Source organism: Microtus pennsylvanicus, chromosome 13, assembly GCF_037038515.1.
Source record: "Microtus pennsylvanicus isolate mMicPen1 chromosome 13, mMicPen1.hap1, whole genome shotgun sequence".
NCBI lineage: Eukaryota > Metazoa > Chordata > Mammalia > Rodentia > Cricetidae > Microtus > Microtus pennsylvanicus.
In genome coordinates, this window is record NC_134591.1 from 34,783,193 (window position 1) to 34,799,922 (window position 16,730).

A 16,730-nucleotide genomic window follows, 5' to 3' on the forward strand; every position below is an offset into this window, starting at 1 on the left:
TGTCGTTTGCCGACTATTTGCCTTGATGAAATCTTTCTTCATTTTTTTCATTTAGGAAGTGCAGGTAATAACAGTGCCCACTTTGCAATGGGGTGCAAACCAGTAAGACCAGTAAGACCTTCTGGACTGGTAGAACTGGGGAAGTATGGGCAGTTGTGGTTATTTATATATGATAGGGAATAGCATGCTTTGGGTATGTTTATAGCCCAGCAAGGACTATGTTTTGATAGTCATTGTCTTGTATGTAGCAGACATTATAGTTGGCCCTCAGGAGAAAACCAGCAAGCTAGCAGATATACTCTTTCTTCTACTTTTTATTTTCACTTTAAGAATCATGTGCATGTGTGTCTGTGTGCACATGAACGCAGGTGCCTGCAGAGGCCAGAGGAGGGCATCCAGTCCCTTGAGCTGGAGTTACATGTAGTTGTGAGCTAATGGATGCTAGTGTTGGAAACTGAACTTAGGTCCTCTGCAATAGCAGTTTCTGCTCTTAAATGCTGAATTTGCCTGCTTATTGATTAATTGATTGATTGATTGATTGATTAAGCATGTTTGTGTTTGCATATGCTTTCATGTTCACATGCCGCGGTCTTTATGTGGAGATCATATGACAGCTTATAGAAGTTGGTTCTCTTCTTTTAGTTCTATCCCTTCACCATATTGGTTCTGGGCATCCAATTTGGAATTTTAGGGATGTCAGTAAGTGCTTTTACTTGCCGAGCCATCTCACTTGCCCCTTATTTCGGTATTCTTTTGAACATTATGACACTGTGCTGTACTCTCTGTTCTAATGGTGTACTACTGTATTTTCCTACTCTCTTAGCAGCTTGATTAACGTTTAAAAAATGATTGTATTAGTTGCTTTTCTCATTACTGTGACCAAATACCTAACAAGATGCAATATAAGAAAGAAAAGCAGGGATTTAGACTGGCTTACAGGTCAAGGTTCACTGCCCATCACGGCAGGGAAGGCATGGTGATAGGAGCGAGACACCGGCTACTTGTAGGGCACCCTCAGTCACAACACAGGTGATGAGTGGCAGTTCTTGGCTCACTTTTTCCTTTTGTTTTTAATAAGGCAGTTATAATGATTATAGTAAAATTACAGAAATCTTTTAATAGGGCAACACAGAATACTCTGAGTACATTTAATTGTTGCGCCTAAGTAACTCTATAGTATTAAAATACATATTTAATATAAATTTATATGCTTTGAAAATAAATATAGCATGGAAAATGTACGAAAATTGACTTCACTAAATATTTCAGTTTCTGAGGAATTGGGAAGGTGTGTCATTGGATGAAACCCTGGCAAAGACTGGGTGAGTGGTAGTGATCAGGAAGAATATTCCTAGAGGAAAGCAAGCTTATACCATGTTGCAAGTTTTAGTAGTTCTGACAAGGTGTGGTAGATACAGGTATTTCTCTGGATATAATCCTAAAGATTAGTTTTAAAGTGCTGTCATTACATTAAGCAGAGGAAGGATTATGATAATATTTTTATTTTAACATTTTAGGTTTTTATTTTTAAACATAACCCTATTATGTTTAAAATTCATACAGTATGTTTTGATCATATTCACCACACAGTCTTACCTCTAATTTCTCCCAGATCCTTTCTACCTATGTATTTATTGCCTCAGTTTCTTTCTTTTTAATGATGTATCAAGTTCAATTGTGCTGCCCATACTAATGAGTGTGTGGCTATCCCCTGGCATCCTTACCTTTAAAGAAAACTGTCTTTTCTTCCTAGAAGTCATCAGCAGTCAGTAGTTTCTTTGGTATGAGTGGGAGCATGTGAGCCCCTCCTTTCTCTGTGCTTGAATGGTAACTGATCTTGTCTGTGAGCCCACGAGTGCAGAAGACATTGGTTCAGTCAGGTTGGTGATGTGTTGTTTGTGCTCCAACAAATACAGCTTGTCTGAGGATCTCAGTGTGGAAGGAGCCACTTAGAGGCCAGGCAGTGGAGGCCTGCCCTTTGATCTCAGCATTTGGGAGACAGAGGCGGGTAGATCTCTGTGAGTTCAAGGTCACCCTTGGCTAGATCTAGAACTAGATTGACCCAGTGCCAAAGAGAAATGGAGCCAAGGGGTGTTGGTTCACACCTTTAATCCCAGTATTTAGGGCCAGGCGATGGTGACGCACGCCTTTAATCCCAGCACTTGGGAGGCAGAGGCAGGCGGATCTCTGTGAGTTCGAGACCAGCCTGGTCTACAAGAGCTAGTTCCAGGACAGGCTCCAAAGCGGTGGAAACAGGAAGGAATATAGCTGGGTGGAGAGAGGAATATAAGGTGGGTGGAGACAGGATCTCAAGGCATCTAGTCTGAGAATTCATGGAGAGAGGCTCTTACCCCCTTTGGTCTGAGAATTTGGTAGAGGTTAGTGGGTCTTGCTCCTTTACTTCTCTGATCTTTTAGCATTTACCCTGTTATCTAACTCCAATTTTTTATTATTAACACCAATTAGAATTGCTATAAGTCTGGTCCTTCCTGACCTCTGACTTTTACAGACATTTTTATTTTTTAAGGTTTCATTCTTTCTATAGAAAATGTTCAGATAAGGACAAAAGTAGAGACTGTAGGCATGGTGTCAGATGGTAACATCTATCCAGGCAGGAAATAGTGTAAGGCTAAACAGGACAGTGGGGTAGCAGAGGAGAGGGGTGAGCTGAGAGAAGAGACGGAAGATAATAGGTTGACTTGTGAAGTGTATCTCAGGACAAGGGCAGGAGAGCAAGTGCATGCTTGCACATGTGCTGTTATCAGTCAGGGTTGGATTTCCCAAGCATTGCAAAATCTAGTATTTATAATAAATGCCAAACCCTAGCATCACCTGAAGAGTTTTAAAATTTCCTCGATGACCTTTCTTCACGCAGGTGGCTTAATTGGCTTGTGAGACAGAGCTGGCTGACCAGTGCTGCTTAGCTGAGTGGTGAGTGTGGAATGCACACTCCTCTGCTGGCTTTGTGTGGTGTACCCCAAGCATCTGCTGTTCTTAGTTTATTACAGCCCTGTCTTTTAAAAAGCTTTGATCCTCCCCTGAAACATCCTTTCCATAAATGGTTGAATTAAAATAAACATAGGGGCCACATGCTATATAAGTTATAATGGCACAACAGTTTTGAATAAAGAGGAGAGATTTCCTAACCAAGACAAGTGTTTCTTGCACTCTGTGGTTGGACTTTAGTGCCCTCTCTTGGCTGTTTGCTCTAAGGCAACATCTCACAGTTTTCTTTATCAAAAGGGGAGACATGAGAGATGACCAGTGGGTAAAGGCACATGCTGCTCAGCATGATGACCCAAGAAGGAGGAACCAACTCCAGCAAGTTGTCTGCTGATTCTGTGGCTCGCTCTCTCGCTCTCTCTCTCTCTCTCTCTCTCTCTCTCTCTCTCTCTCTCTCTCTCTCTCTCTCACACACACACACACACACACACACACACACACACACACAGTGGTGAAAGGTGATGATAAGGATGTTAAAGTATGCTTGCAGGGCCCTACATTTCAGTGGCAATCTTCAGAAATATTTATACCATCTTTACGCGTTTTGATATAGAACCTTTATGATATTATGAACTGTTTTCAGGACATGTAGAGAAGCAGCTTGGGTCGGGATGATGCTTGAGCACTTTTTATGCAGTAAAGCCTCACAACGCAGCCGTCCCAGTAGGCAAGAGCAGCTGCTGACTTGATGGTCATGCAGAAACCACCTGCTCGTGATAGGATGTGGGAAACCACACAGTAAGGAACATTATCCCTAGAAGCACAGTGGCAATTAGACATGATGAGAATCTTCACGGTGGTGTGTTCGTGCATGCGTGCATGCATGTGTGTGTGTGTGCGCCTTCACTTAATATTTCTATAAGACACAAAGGAGCAATTTTTGGATTCTGACCTCCAGGAAAAAGGGGTAAGATATTTTGAATAACTAGGACACCAAGCCTGAATACATTTTAGTAAGCAAGTGCACCTGGCCCTCATTTGTGTTCTAAAGAAGACAATGTTCCTTGTAAACAAGTACTCACATGACTTTTCTGTAATAAATAAAACTCATTATCTTTTCTTTTTTTTATTTATTTTTTTTAAATTTATTTATTTATTAAAGATTTCTGTCTCTTCCCTGCACCGCCTCCCATTTCCCTCCCCCTCCCCCAATTAAGTCCCCCCCACCAGCCCGAAAAGCAATCAGGGTTCCCTGTCCTATGGGAAGTCCAAGGAATCCCCACCACCATCCAGGTCTAGTAAGTTGAGCATCCAAACTGCTTAGGCTCCCACAAAGCCAGTGCGTGCAGTAGGATCAGAAACCCATTGCCATTGTTCTTGAGTTGTCAGTAGTCCTCATTGTCTGCTATGTTCGGAGAGTCTGGTTTTATCCCAGGCTTTTCCAGACCCAGGCCAGCTGGTCTTGGTGAGTTCCCAGTAGAACATCCCCATTGCCTCAGTGTGTGGGTGCACCCCTCGCGGTCCTGAGTTCCTTGCTCGTGCTCTCTCTCCTTCTGCTCCTGATTTGGACCTTGAGATTTCAGTCCTGTGCTCCAATTTGGGTCTCTGTCTCCTTTCATCGCTTGCTGAAGGTTAATATTCAGGAGGATGCCTATATGTTTTTCTTTGGGTTCTCCTTATTTAGCTTCTCTAGGATCACTAATTATAAGCTCAATGTCCTTGGTTTATGGCTAGAAACCAAATATGAGTGAGTACATCCCATGTTCCTCTTTTTGGGTCTGGCTTACCTCACTCAGGATAGTGTTTTCTATTTCCATCCATTTGCATGCAAAATTCAAGAACTTCAAATGGCCAAAAGACACTTAAGGTCATGCTCAACTTCCTTAGCAATCAGGGAAATGCAAATCAAGACAACTTTAAGATACCATCTTACACCTGTCAGAATGGCTAAGATAAAAAACACCGATGATAGCCTTTGTTGGAGAGGTTGTGGAGAAAGGGGTACACTCATCCATTGCTGGTGGGAATGCAAACTTGTGCAACCACTTTGGAAAGCAGTGTGGCGGTTTCTCAGGAAATTCGGGATCAACTTACCCCTGGACCCAGCAATACCACTCTTGGGAATATACCCAAGAGAGGCCTTATCATACAACAAAAGTATATGCTCTACGATGTTCATAGCAGCATTATTTGTGATAGCCAGAACCTGGAAACAACCTAGATGCCCTTCAATGGAAGAATGGATGAAGAAAGTATGGAATTTATACATATTAGAGTACTACTCAGCAATAAAAAACAAGGACTTCTTGAATTTTTCATTATCTTTTCATAGCAGAACTATTTTAATGGTTTTCCAAAGAGTCTTCCTTATTATATAATGATAGTCTTTCTAAAAATTGTATCTGTCAGGTACAGTTGGAACATGCTCATTCACCTTTTCAAGTTTCTGATTCAGCGATATATGAAATGATGTCGCGTATCCACACGAACTTAGAAAAATCATTTACTTTTTGTATATTTTCCTGTTAGAGTCTTTCCAGTAGTGTTTAGTGCTCATTAGTAGGCAGCAACGGCAGCTTCCTCTGTGCATTTCAGGTAGTCCCCTCCCCTCCCAATAAAAAAGCCTTTTATCAAAAACTGACTTCTCAAATGAAGGACATAATTGTATAGCTTATTTATTAGTGTGTCAAACTTAAAATGTAATGGTTTCATATTTCAAAATGAAAGCACGTTGTGATTCATGGTAGCTGGTGGCAAAGTGGACAACTCTTCCCTGTGGCTGCTTTGATTGCTTGTGGATACACCGGGTTTTCTGAGTACCTCTGCTCTCTTCCTATACAATAGCTCCCTCTACTTGAAATTGTCAGTGTAAGTATAGTTTAACATTACATACCTTACTCAAAATCCCTTGGTTTTTGTTTTTTATTTTAGTTCTCTTGCTGAATATATAGTATTGAATACTAGATTATTTCAAGGGTCTGGTCACTTCAGACAATCAAGGTCAGTTGAGGAACAAAACAGTAAGAATTGTGTTTGAAAACTTTGTTTAAAGATTTAGCTATGTAGCCTTTGTTGATGTCAATATGTGTACTTTGTTATAATTCCATTCAGCGCTTTGAAAAGGATGTTACTGTCTAAAGCACCAAGATGTGGAAAATAACCAGAAATCTTCAAAAGTTCTAGTAGCACTCCTTAGATTCAGCCTGCATTTTGGCAGATTTTTACTCTCTTAATTCAGGGTTACAGTTGTACCACAATATCCGGCGGTCCCTTCTCCTTCTTCTCTCAGAAAGAATCCAGTATCAGCATCAGCAGTAGAATCCTGTTCTGCTGTCGTGACCTGTGTAGAATGGTAAATGCAAATATTCTGTGGCTGGTTACTAAAGAAGGCTTGGCAACAGTACCACATCATATACCCACTCCAGCAAGACTAACAGAGCTCTAATATCAGCAGGGTGGCATTCCTTCATTCAGAGTTCTTCCTGCAGTTATCACAATACAGAGGAAACAGCAGAGATTGGTGGGCAGAAGGAAGGACTGCTTGGCTGAAGTCTGACTCTACCCCTAAACAACAGCCAGTGGTTTCCAATTTCCTTAGCTTTCTCAGCATCACTTTCTGTCATCTGTCAAATTCACAGTAAGCTGGGTATGGTGACTCACACCTGTAATCAGAGCAATCAGTGAACTGAGGCAGGAGGATTACTTTGAGTTCCAGATTAATAGTTCTACAGAGTAGTGTTTCCTCAGGCAGAAGCATTGGTAAGTCTGCTATCTTCTGTGCTCAAATAAAGGAGTACAGGCTTCTCCCACTGGATGAGAAACCTTCATGTTGGCTTGTTCATGAATTCCCTTCATGTATATAGGAATCATTCCTATAAGGCCATTAAGCTTAGTCATAATTTTGATTATTTTAAAATATATACTGTAAGCACATACATGTATGTGTGTTGCTGATTGTGTTGAAGCTAATCTCATACCAGGCAAGCACTTTACCACTGAAGATTTATTCATTTTTGTATGTGTAGGTCTGTGTCATATGAGTGTATTGTAGGTAAGGAACACACACCTGTGCATTCTTCAGACGCCAGAAGAAGGTGCCAAGTGCCCTTCTCTGTCACTCTTGCCTTTTTCTTTGAGACAGGCCTTTCCTTGAATCTTGGACTAAGTCAGGAAAACCCAGAAATCCTCGTGTATCTGCCCCACTTGGAATTGGGGTTATAGGTATTTTCAGCAACATTCAACTTGCTATGTATGTACTGTGCTTCAAAACCCTGTTCCTGTGATGTTGGAGTAAGTGCTCTTAGCTGCTGAATCATCTCTCCAACTCCTAAATACACTTTTTAAATGATCTCTCTCTCTCTCTCTCTCTCTCTCTCTCTCTCTCTCTCTCTCTCTCTCTCTCTCTGCCTCTTTTTTTCTTTTTCCTCCTTTTCCTCCCCTCTTTCTTACCCTCCCCCTCCCCCTTCTCCTCTCCCTCCTCCTCCTCTCCCTCCCCCTCCTCCTTTTTCTCCTTCTCCTCCTCCTGAGTTTAAGTGGCTTTCTCAAAGGATGTCTTATTTGCTCAGTTGAATGATGGAGTGTTCTTTCCCACTTTATTCTCCTCTTAGAGCCTACATATAGACCAAGGGGAGTCATAGATAGCCATGGATTTGTTCCACAATATAATTATGGCTAGAGAGTGTCAGAGAATCTTTCCTAAGTGTTCCCAGATCTCTTGTGGTCAATCACCAAATGTTTAAAGGACAAATTTACATGTATTGAGCACACAGACACGCAGATGAAACTGGTAAGTTTATATCTTCACTTTGATATAAGCTGATGTTATAGGATATATAGAGTAATGTTTTCATTGATTTAAACCTCTATAGAGTGTCAGCAGAGTGCTGGCCCCATGAGATAACAAATCAGATTTGTTAAAGGTAAGCTTTCTTAAACCTGCATAGTTATTTTCAGGGACCTGACTTTCTTTCATTTAATTTCTAGGACCCCTTGGATCCCACACGCTCAGTGATTGTGATTCGGTCCTTGGTAGCAGATGGTGTAGCAGAAAGAAGCGGAGAACTTTTACCAGGAGATCGCCTTGTCTCTGTCAATGAGTTCTCTTTGGACAATGCCACGCTTGCTGAGGCTGTTGAAGTGTTGAAGGCTGTGCCCCCAGGTGCTGTGCACCTTGGCATCTGTAAGCCTTTAGTGGTAAGTTTTGAATTCAGTTAATATAAGAAGTGATAACAGTGCAGTAGTTAGCAACATGAATCTGGAAGACAAATATTTCTCAACTATAAGGTTTGAATAATAAGGGATATAAAACTAGTGCAGTAAAGAACATGGACTAGGGGAAGCAGATATACCTGGATGCAAAATCTGTCTCACATTGCTTCCTATGTGTGTGACCTCATGCAAGTGTAAACAGAGACTCCTTGTTCGTTTCCGGCCACCTAGACCTGAATAATTTTGCTCCACAAAATAATAGAAATGGGTTAATTTAAGATATAACAGCTAGCTAGAAATACACCCTAGTTTTTGGCCAAACAGTGTTGAAATTAATATAATTTCTTTGTGATTATTTGGGTCTTCTCAGCCAGGAAACAAACGCACAGTCTCTGCTTCTATGCAAGTTTCTTTTCTTTTTTAATTTTTTTAAAACTCAGATTTATTTTATTTAAGTGTACAGGTGTATGGTTTTGCATGTGAGTGCAGTGCCCACAGAGGCCAGAAGAGGGCATCAGAATCCCTGGAGCTATAGTTAGAGGTGATTGTAAACCACCCTATGTGGGCTCTGGAAATCAAACTCTTGTTCTGAAAGAGCAGTAAGCAGTCACAAGTTTCTTAATGTCCTTGACTTACAACATGACAAGTTTCAGGAATAAAGGCAATGTCATCAGCTGTGACAGTTAGTTATTGCTCACTGCTGGCATGTCTAACCTTGGTTCTGCCACTTGTATTACCATAGTACCTTCAGGTTTTTAAAACCGACTCCTAAGTTCTATTCATATTCCTTATATGTAAATGAAAATAAATAATTTTGCATTTTAATTTTAGAGCAGTGGTTCTCAACCTTCCCAATGCTGTGACCATTTAACACAATTGTATGCGTGTTGTCGCCACCAACCACAATTATTTTGTTGCTACTCCACACCTGTAGTTTTGCTGCAGTCATGAATCATAATGTAAATATCTGACATGCCAGATAACTGATATGTGAAAGGGTCCTTTGACCCCAAATGGGACTCAGCCCATAGGTTAGGAACTACTATTTTAGAATGATGTTAGGTACAATGAACTGAAAACCGTATTATTATTATTATTTTGGTATGGGATTTTTTTTTTCGAGTCAGGGTTTCTCTGTGGCTTTGGAGCCTGTCCTGGAACTAGCTCTTGTAAACCAGGCTGGCCTCAGCCTCACAGAGATCCGCCTGCCTCTGCCTCCGGAGTGCTGGGATTGAAGGCGTGCGCCACCACTGCCCAGCGGAGACGTTTTTATATGTTCCTGTCACCATCGGTCATCAGCATGTCTGGTGACCCCTAGTACTGATAATTGTTCTGTAGTCAAACTGTCTTGACGTCATCTTATGGTTTGATGTGCTATGTCATGTTACTGTTCTTGACTGTTGGTTCCTTAACATTTTGTTGTTGAGGTTCTCAGTGTAAAACAAATACTTGATTATTTTCATCTAGTTTTAAATGAGCATTTACTATATATATCACCACATATTTTAAGCCTATCATATATATTAGAGTCCTCCTCTTGTCATTCTCATTACAGATGAGCCAGTGGAGACACAGAGAGTTGACTAACTTTTCTAAAGTTTTATGATTAGTAATGGATAGGGTCAAAATATGAACTGGGGGGGGCAGTTTCAAGCCTTGTGTTCCTCCTTAGCTACAGCACTATGAAATCTTGTTCTGTTATGATTTCCTGTTTAGTTTGTGTGCACTATCTGAACAATCATTTGGTTGTGGTAGGTTGTCAGATGAGTCTCAGGAAGCCCATCCGAGCTTTTCACTGAATAACCCAGTGCGTTCCAGATGCAAAGGCTCATAAGCCTCGTAAGAGTCCACTGGGAGACGCTGAGATGGAGACCATTGAATTCTTCACAGTCTTCCTCCCAGTGGCTCACCTACATGCTTCTGATGCCGAATATTTCATTTCACAGATGGTGATCAAGTAGACTAAAAAGAATCAAATATTCTTTGAGTCTTTTATAAAAATGTTTAATAGAATGAGCAAGACTAAAGTCTTTTCATGATTCTAAAATTTTCGTAATATGTGAAATATATTAGCATGCAACATGATAATAGTTCAGTCACCTCACTGGTTTGGTAGATAGTGGCAGTTATATTTGTGTGTGTGTGTGTGTGTGTGTGTGTGTGTAGTGAACAATGTATTGCACTAAATGTTTTTGCATTAGGAACCTGCTATGTTGCCTTTGGACTGCTTTCTACATTTTTGTTGCTGGTGATTGATCCCAGAGCCCTCCTATGCACATACCCTCCCATCATTACATTGTCTTGTTCTTCCTATATTATACACCAGAATGTCTGGATCTAACACCGGTCAGTTACTTTAAATCTTTGAGAATTGAGTCTAGTATATGACTAACTAAGTGCTTGACATTTTCATATGTGAAATGTACTGCCATAGACAACAGATGGTAAGATGAAGAACTCAGGGTGATTTTGGATAAATTAAGGAGGGAAAACATTAATATTTTTATAAGTTTCATCTTTTTAGGTTGTAGCAAATATTTTGTCTATATTTTCTCTGATAATTATTTGCTAGTTTAACCTAACTACATGTAACCTAACCTTCCCTTTTCAGCAGCTTTAGGAAGGCTGAGGCAGTGTGAAAACACAGAACCTCTTACCACAGAGTGTGCCTACTGTGCTACTTCCAGCTGAGAGAGGGCACTGCTTGAGAGGGTTCGCAGCCTCACCATGAGCTGGAACTTCCTCAGAGTCTGAGGCTGCCAGGGTAGTTAGGGAAGGGAGGCCAAGATAAAGGGAAAGTGACTGGGATGGTAGAGTGTTCCAGATAGACAGGGCATGGTGATATATGCCTGTGCAGAGGCAGGGGGAATGAAAGTAAGAAGAGCCAAAGCCAGGCCGGAGCAACAAGACTGTAGATATGTAGCAGGCCAGAATGACTTTCATTCTATTTAGCCGTAAAATAACTATCCTCATAAAACTACAATGATATATTGTCATGTTATCTGTGATAGCAATTTATCTTTTCTTTTGCTTATTTCAAACATACTAGATTCAAAAATGAATGAATCGGCTTTAAAAACTATACTGTGTCTTTGGCACTAGGCAGACCACACTGACCTGGAACCCTTGGCTGTAGAGCTTTCTTTGTGGTTCTAAGGCTGTGCACCACGAGGCCTTTTTACCCCACTCCCACCTTGCTGAGGATTACATGGAGTGGTAATTGAGAACATGGGCTCTGGCGTCAGATTCTGGACTTGAAGCTATAGAGTGACTAGTGCTGATTGAGCCCTTTCCTCAGCAGAAAGGCGCCCTCTCATAGAATGTCTGTTAATGACTAGCACACTAGTGGTAAGTCCCTAAGCCTATGCACAGAGATCACGTCATAGCTCTATCTGCAAAGCCTTTTCCTTGGTGACTAGTTTTTCCTTAAAGAATACTTAAAGTTGATCAGTTTTGGCCTAAGGTTCATAGACTTTCCATTGTGGGTGAAAGTTTGCTTTGTTCATATTTGCATAGACTTTGTTGAGTGATTGCACTGGATGAGAACTATTGAAGAGAAGTTAAAACTGAAGAATTTTCTTGATCATAAATTGGTTGTTATTTTCAGGAAGGTGAGAAGGAAGGAAGTTGTTTTATTTTACATTCAAACAACAATGAAGACAACAATGAGCCTTCAGAAGCTGTTGATGACATACATTCATCTATAATCCTTGAAGCACCCAAGGTATTTGCTAAATTTATTTGCCTTTTCAGTGATTTTTTTTGTATGTTAAAGTTAATATAAAGACACAAGCTTGTCCCCACTCACTCAGCTAAAGTTACAAATTAAATACATGCCCCCCACACCTCTGTAATCACTGGTATGCCCTACCAGCTTCCTTCTCTTTAATTAGTATTTTTAACTTAAAATTTTAATTTAGTCTTACATTGTCAATTTAAATGACAGAAGATGTAAGGCATTTTCAAAAAACAAACACTGGGGTTAGCAGAATGGCTCAGTTGTGGCACTTACCACCACACCTGACCTGAATCCAATCCTGGAGCCTACAAGGTGAAAGAAGAAAGGTGAGACCCACAAGTTGTCCTCAGACCTCCACACATGTGCTGAGGCACACACCTTTCTCCCCCCAAATTAACAAAAAACATGTTTAAAAGAACAAACATTTTTATGCATTATTATATATCTAAAATTTGGGAGAAAGAATATATTGAAAACAGACATCCATGTAAAATGTCATAGAAAATGTAGCTAAACATGCAACTTCATAATTGAATACTTTACAAAGTATCTACTCAACCCCCTTAGATACTGTAATCATAGACAGAATATGTTAAGCTTCCCCTTCTATTCCTAAAGTCTACTGTATTTTTTGTTTTACTTGATAGCAATTGTTTAGTACCATTCCTGTCATGTTATGTAAAGTGTCTCAGGCTGATAGGAAGTCCCATAATGTCCATCACACTTTTAAAAGTTTAAACACTATGTTAAAATTTTATAATCATAATATTTTCAGATATATCCTGTGTCTCTGACTGTTTTGAATCACGTTGCAGTATTGGTTCAGTGTTTCAGTGTGAAGTTTCAGCATGGGGGGTTGATTATAGGAATTTACACTAGGTAGTTCTTAATGGGTGGGGCTTACAGTAGGAATGAGTGTTGATCCACAGGGGATTAGGCCTCTGTGCTCAACAGCCACAGGCTCACTAGAGTTAGGACAGAGGCTCAGCAAAAATCACACTGTATTCATTCCTCTTTATCATATTCTCAGTGTAGGTGAAAAGTCTTGTTTCTGTATTTTGGCTTATTAGAAACAAATTATACTCGAAGTACTTGAGACATATAGTGCTGTATTTCATTTAAGAACGTTTCTGTTTGTTTTGTTTTTAAGAGCAAGAGGTATAGCCAGCAGCAGAATAATCCTACCCCAAAATAAAAGAGAATTGCTTTGAACATTTTTACTTCTTTTGAGTTTCTTAGTCTTGACCACAGTGAGCTTTTCAGTCTTTGTTGTCTTAAGTATGAAGTGACTTTGCATTTATGAGTTACGTTTTGTGTTAGGGACGAGTTGCGTATTTGGTGCAGCATTTTAGCCTAAATATCTCCTGATGATGGAGAACTGTTGGGTAGTTAGTTATTACATGATGAAGCTGTCAGTTCATCGTGGCAGTGCAGGCTTCTGCCTCTTTACTCCATGTCTAATTTCTGAACCATGCAGAATGAACTGCAGCTTCTTGTTTGGTGATGCAGAAGCTCAGCTGGCTTTGATCATGCATTGAGTAAGGCGCTCTACTGCAGTTAGGTTGACACTTTTTCAGGTTGAGGTGTATCGTGCAACTTTAAGACAAGTGGAACATAACATTTTTTTATAAACTTTTATTTACAGGGATTTAGAGATGAGCCATACCTTGAAGAACTTGTGGATGAACCATTTCTAGATATGGGAAAGTCTTTGCAGTTCCAACAAAAAGAAATGGACACCAGCTCAGAAGCCTGGGAAATGCATGAATTTTTGAGCCCTCCACTGGAGGGAGGGGGCGAGGAAAGAGAGATGCTTGTAGATGAGGAATATGAACTCTATCAAGATCACCTCCGGGCCATGGAGTTAAACCCACTACCACACATTCAGGAGGTCCGGCATGCACCTTCCAGGCAGGAACTCCAGGTTGGCACACAGTGGCTGCATGCTAGCCTCTCAGGAGATGAAGCTCCCGAGTGTCAAGATCCAGAGTCTGGGCGGAGTTTATATTCCCAGGAAACGCAGCAGTGCAGCTACAACACTGCAGACATGGTACGACTTTGCTGCTCAGCCTCCAGCCCCTCCCTGCTCCAGCCCTCCCTTACTCCTGTTACTTCCACAGATAAAGTAGAAATGAAATGGGCTTTGTAAGCTAGGATGGCTTACAAGATGTATACCAAGAGTATAGTGAGCACATGAAGTCATCCTATTCATATTGCACTGTTGTGTGTGTATGTGTGTGACATTTTTCTTCTAATTTCTTAGTTCAGTAAAGAGTTCTTTTAATCATTAAGATCTTCTTTTAAATCCCCTTAGGGAAACATGGCTATATGTTTTTTGTGTAGTATATTTGTCAGGGCAAATCAAGGGGAAATGAGCTCAAAGTGAATTATTGTTTATATCTGTGCTGGCCACAGCATTCTCTGTGCTCGTTTGTGATGCATCAGTAGTGTGTGCCAGATAGTCACTTTCAGGCTTGTGACTGTGCCTATTTACAACTTGGCAAGAAGCATTACCTTTTAATAGGTTTATTCTTACTTTTATATTAACAGTAAACTTGATTTTTTTTATTAAAAATTTCCGCCTCCTCCCCACCTCCATTTTCCCCCACTCCCCAACCTCCATTCCCCTCCCCCTCCCTCCAGTCCAAAGAGCAGTCAGGGTTCCCTGCTCTGTGGGAAGTCCAAGGTCCTCCCCCCTCCATCCAGGTCTAGGAAGGTGAGCATCCAAACTTCCTAGGCTCCCTCAAAGCCAGTATGTGCAGTAGGATCAAAACCCAGTGCCGTTGTTCTTGACTTCTCAGCAGTCCTCATTGTCCACCATGTTCAGAGAGTCCGGTTTTATCCCATGCTTTTTCAGTCCCAGTCCAGCTGGCCGTGGTGAGCTCCCGTTAGATCAGCCCCATTGTCTCAGTGGGTGGGTGCACCCCTCGTGGTCCTGACTTCCTTGCTCATGTTCTCCCTCCTTCTGCTCCTCATTTGGACCTTGGGAGCTCAGTCCGGTGCTCCAATGATCAAGTAAACTTGATTTTTAAATAAAATTATAGTTAATTAGTTGCCTGTTGAATTTTTAATGTTTTATTTTAATTTGTTTATTTTTTGGCCTGAATTAATTTTCAAACAAATGAGAAGAAAGTTAGTATAGATGGTGTTTTTGTTTATTTAGTTCAGTTTTAGTTTTATTGTGCCTATAGGTATTTTGTCTGCATGTGTATATATGCACCATGCCCGTAACTGTTACGGGAGAGGCTAGACAGGATGTCAGGTCCCCTGGAACTGGATTTACAGATGCTTGTGAGCTGCCATGTGGACTCTGGGAATTAAACCAGGATCCTCTGCAAGATCAGCAAGTGCTCTTAACCACTGAGCCACTTGACTTCCCTAGAGGGTATCTTTTAAAGGCATGCTGGTATTGTGCTCTCACATAGGCCCCTGCTCCCTGTGCTCAGTCTGATTCCTTTCTGTGTGTTGAGCAAAGCAAGCAGAAATTGGGCCTTTGCCTTCCTTGGACATTTTTGTCTCTTTCGCTCCTGAAAATCCTGTGGGTCCCCCTGCTGGGCAAGGTGCTATCCTAGCTATATTAATGAAGCCTCAAGGATTCCCCACAGCAGAAGGTTCTGAGTAACCTACCAGAGAACAGATGCTTTTAATTTGTAAATGATCTTGGATGTGGGAAGTAGTGACACAGAGTTGCCTGGTATACTCTAGTGACAATGGCTTTCTCTCTTTGCCAGCTCTTCCCTGGATCCTAAGTGCTCAGTTTCATTCTGACTATTCATAATACACAAGCATACTAGAATTAGAGATTACTGAACATGTGCACACATTCTTGCTGTGGCTGATTTTTCCCATAAAAAGAAATTTATTTATCTAAATAAAAGACAATTTGAAATATTGGTCCCTTTCGAGACAAGGGAAGAAATACAAAAATAAATATTCGGAATATTTACTCCATATATTTAGTCAAACATTCATATCTTAAAAGTTGTATTGAGTTAAATTTTTGCATATATGCATCTTTAATTGTAATTTCATTCAAAGTATTTGAGTATATATTTAATGCCTATTTCTGTTCACAACAATCACTTTCAGATCATTCAACACTTTCCCAAATACATCATCTTCATTTTTATGTAGCTTGTTTGAGATACAGCTTTCTTTAATTTATATTTGTTAGTTTGCTTTTGACTGCTGTGATAAAACACACTAGCAAAGGTCAGCCTAGAACAGGAAATGTTTGTTTCTGCATGTATTTCCAGGCCCCAGTCCATCAAGGCAGGAACTGAAGCAGAAATACGGCTCATTGGCTTGTTCTCTGGTTCATACTCACCTAGCTCACCTCACACAGCCCAGACCATCTGACTGGAAAGCTGAGGGCCTACATCTTAGGCTTCAAGAGCAGGACTGCACTGGGAATGGCTCCAGGCTTGAAACCTGAAAGCTCTCCCACAGCAAGGCCACATGTCCTAAACCTACCCACACAGCACTACCAAAAAAGGGATCAGATGTGTATATTCAACCATCTGAACCTTGGGAAATCCTCATTGAAACCAGCACAGTGCCTGGCTTCTGTCTTGTTTCCCTTCCTAATTCAGTCATTCTTCTTATTATAACCATTTTCTTATATAGAAAGAATAACTTAAACCTCTAAATAAAAATCAGCCCAAAGAACTGGTCCATTTTTACACATAAACTGTTAAGGTTATAGATTAAAATAGCCAAATATGTGTTTATAGTATTTACCCTTAACCATTCATATTTCAAAATCTATAAAATGTTAAGTTTTTACCTCTTCTCACATTGAATTATATGAGTTAATGTTATAGGACATATTAATGAAGAT

At 40.5% G+C, this 16,730-nt stretch overlaps 1 protein-coding gene across 7 annotated transcripts in view; it reads left to right on the plus strand.

Moving 5' to 3' along the window:
* Positions 1 to 16,730, plus strand: part of Patj (PATJ crumbs cell polarity complex component) — a 314,603-nt gene that overhangs the window by 93,748 nt on the left and 204,125 nt on the right. For all 7 annotated transcript variants that reach the window (XM_075944778.1, XM_075944774.1, XM_075944777.1 and 4 more), the window contains exons 18-20: positions 7,927 to 8,136; positions 11,759 to 11,875; positions 13,536 to 13,940. In XM_075944778.1, coding sequence (XP_075800893.1) covers positions 7,927 to 8,136; positions 11,759 to 11,875; positions 13,536 to 13,940 — 732 coding nt within the window. The remainder of the gene's footprint in view (positions 1 to 7,926; positions 8,137 to 11,758; positions 11,876 to 13,535; positions 13,941 to 16,730) is intronic.